The sequence below is a fragment of the Brassica napus genome, chromosome C2 (genome assembly GCF_020379485.1).
Source record: "Brassica napus cultivar Da-Ae chromosome C2, Da-Ae, whole genome shotgun sequence".
Classification (NCBI taxonomy): Eukaryota; Viridiplantae; Streptophyta; class Magnoliopsida; order Brassicales; family Brassicaceae; genus Brassica; species Brassica napus.
Genome location: NC_063445.1, coordinates 42,105,370 through 42,107,691, shown reverse-complemented (window position 1 = coordinate 42,107,691; position 2,322 = coordinate 42,105,370). Strand labels below are relative to the sequence as shown.

General features: G+C 34.3%; 1 protein-coding gene across 1 annotated transcript; it reads right to left on the bottom strand.

The window, feature by feature from the left end:
• Nucleotides 1-263: 263 nt before the first annotated feature.
• LOC106386151 (ethylene-responsive transcription factor 9) lies at nt 264-1,829 on the bottom strand. Its single transcript, XM_013826040.3, has one exon. It carries the CDS (start codon nt 1,065-1,067, stop codon nt 486-488), a length of 582 nt encoding a protein of 193 aa, XP_013681494.2. The 5' UTR covers nt 1,068-1,829; the 3' UTR covers nt 264-485.
• Between the last annotated feature and the right edge of the window lie 493 nt (nt 1,830-2,322).

The following is a 2,322-nucleotide window of genomic DNA, read 5'->3' as shown; positions in this document are numbered from 1 at the left end:
GAAACCCTTCGTGTAACAAAAATTCAATATAACGAGAAGAACATTAATGAAAAGGCAACTGCTTTGTGTAATAGTATTGTGTGACGATGATTTTTGTACACCTCCCCGATATTAATTTGTTTGACGTTGACAGACAATGTAAACGTTCGATGTTTCTTTGATTTCATATTCCACAGCCATTTAATGGAGTAATATCATCTGCCATTTGATGGACCAACCAGGCAACCACCATGTAATTTCAAAATTTGACAAGAACAATCAAAGGGAGAAAATAGATAACAATCTGATTATAATTTACGTCCACATATAATTAGAAGGAAGCATAGAGAAATTAAGATCATAGAGAAACTACAATAAAAAATTTCTAAGAAAAATTAATCTAAAAATATTTTCTCCTCTACAAAAAAGTATCAGAAGAAAATTTCGAACGTTTCTTTTTCCTGCAGCAAACAAAAAAAAACAAAATAAGAGAAAGAAGAACAAATCTAAACGTCCAAAGGTGGAGCTAGGTTAAGATCCAAGTTTAGTTCAGTTCTCGGTTTGACCTTTACGGTCTCTGGAATACCAATACTCAGCTCGATATTAACCGGATCAAACTGAACCGGATAGACTTGAGAAAGCTCAACCCTCAATGCAGTAGCCCTTGACGGATCGAAGAAAAAACCGGCAACATTCGGTGGTAACCCGCTGGAGACATTATTCTGCCGGTTACATGCAAACGGGAATCTCCTCACCATCTCTATCCGGCGCGTTGTCATCTCCGACCCGCCGATGGAACCGTCTCTCGTCGGAGACTCACCAGGAAGAGGGAAATTAGTTTTTGCTTTGGAGCCGCGAAACTCTCTAGCGGCGGTGTCGTAAGCTCTAGCGGCTTCCTCCGCCGTATCAAATGTCCCGAGCCAAACCCGGGTTTTCTTTCCCGGGTCACGGATCTCCGCCGCATATCTCCCCCACGGCCGCTTCCTCACACCTCTAAAACGCACTTCCTTCAACATTGTTTTGCATCCACTGCCGCTACCTTCACATATGGCGGCGTTACTTGCGTTCAATTGTTTTGGAGGAGCCATTGGTAATGAAAACCAGAAGTGATGTTGGGTAAATTTATAAAGAAAATAGTTTATTTTGGGAGAGAGATGGGTCAACGAGGGTTTGACTGAAATGCACCGCCCAAAAACAGACAGTGAGGCTTTATGTTTGTGATGGCCTTTTGCCTTCACGGACAGTTTCTCCTACCCCATTCTACTTACCACTTTAAAATAGAGTTTAGAATAAAAATATTTCAAAAATATTCTATTTTCTAATCTATAATAGTGTAAACTAATTTTTACTCAATATATAGAATATTTTTTTTTATTTTTGTTTATCACTCTAAGATAGAGTATCATTGAAACAACATCCAACTCTATTATAAAGTTACTTTATTTTAGAGCATCTCCAACTTTCCCCTATTTTTATATCTATAATAGCATTTAAAGACAAAATCACTCCAATCTACCTCTATTTATACCTTTAAATAGAGATTTCTATTTTTTCATCTATTTATAGAGGAAGAAATAGCAATCCTCTATATTTTGCTCTATATTTTGAGATTTCTATTTTAGAGAAATACATTGTAGCAAAACATATCTCTATTATAGAAATCTTCTATTTTAGAGGTAAAAATAAGAGAATATACGGTGTTAAAGAAAAAAATAGTGTAAATCATCGGAGACGGTCTCGATGCGGCGTGAGTTTGCGTATTTAATTGATTGTTTTAGCTCACGCTCCCTCGTTAATATCCGTGACTTCCACGCTCTCCTAGTATTTATAATAATATTTATTAACCGAAGATGTATATGAGAACCTTTTTACATTTAAAAACGCATTACTAAGCTTTACTTTTGGAAAATATTTTAGGATACCACTAAAAGTTTTCATAACAGAAATAGTTCTAAAGATCGAAATAACTAAAATAAATTTTATTAAAAAGTTAAAATTGCTAAGTAGGTATGCTGAAATATCTTTTTAATTTTTTTTAAATAAAATGGTAAGTACTTTAAGGATCCATTTCACTATCAAATCAAAGTGTCATTATATCACATATCATATTGCTCTAAGATTCCGATTTGTTATTTAAAGGCATCATATATGGGCTGATCTTTTATTTATTTTTAGTAGATTTCACTAAATTCCTGTTTTATCAGTTCAAGAATCAATTTTATTCAAGAGACTTTTTCTTATAGTATTTGAATCTCAGTATAATATGCAAGACACACACATTCACACAGTTCAATTATGAGTGTGATTAGTAATATTTAGAGTAAAATGGTGAAATATAAAAAG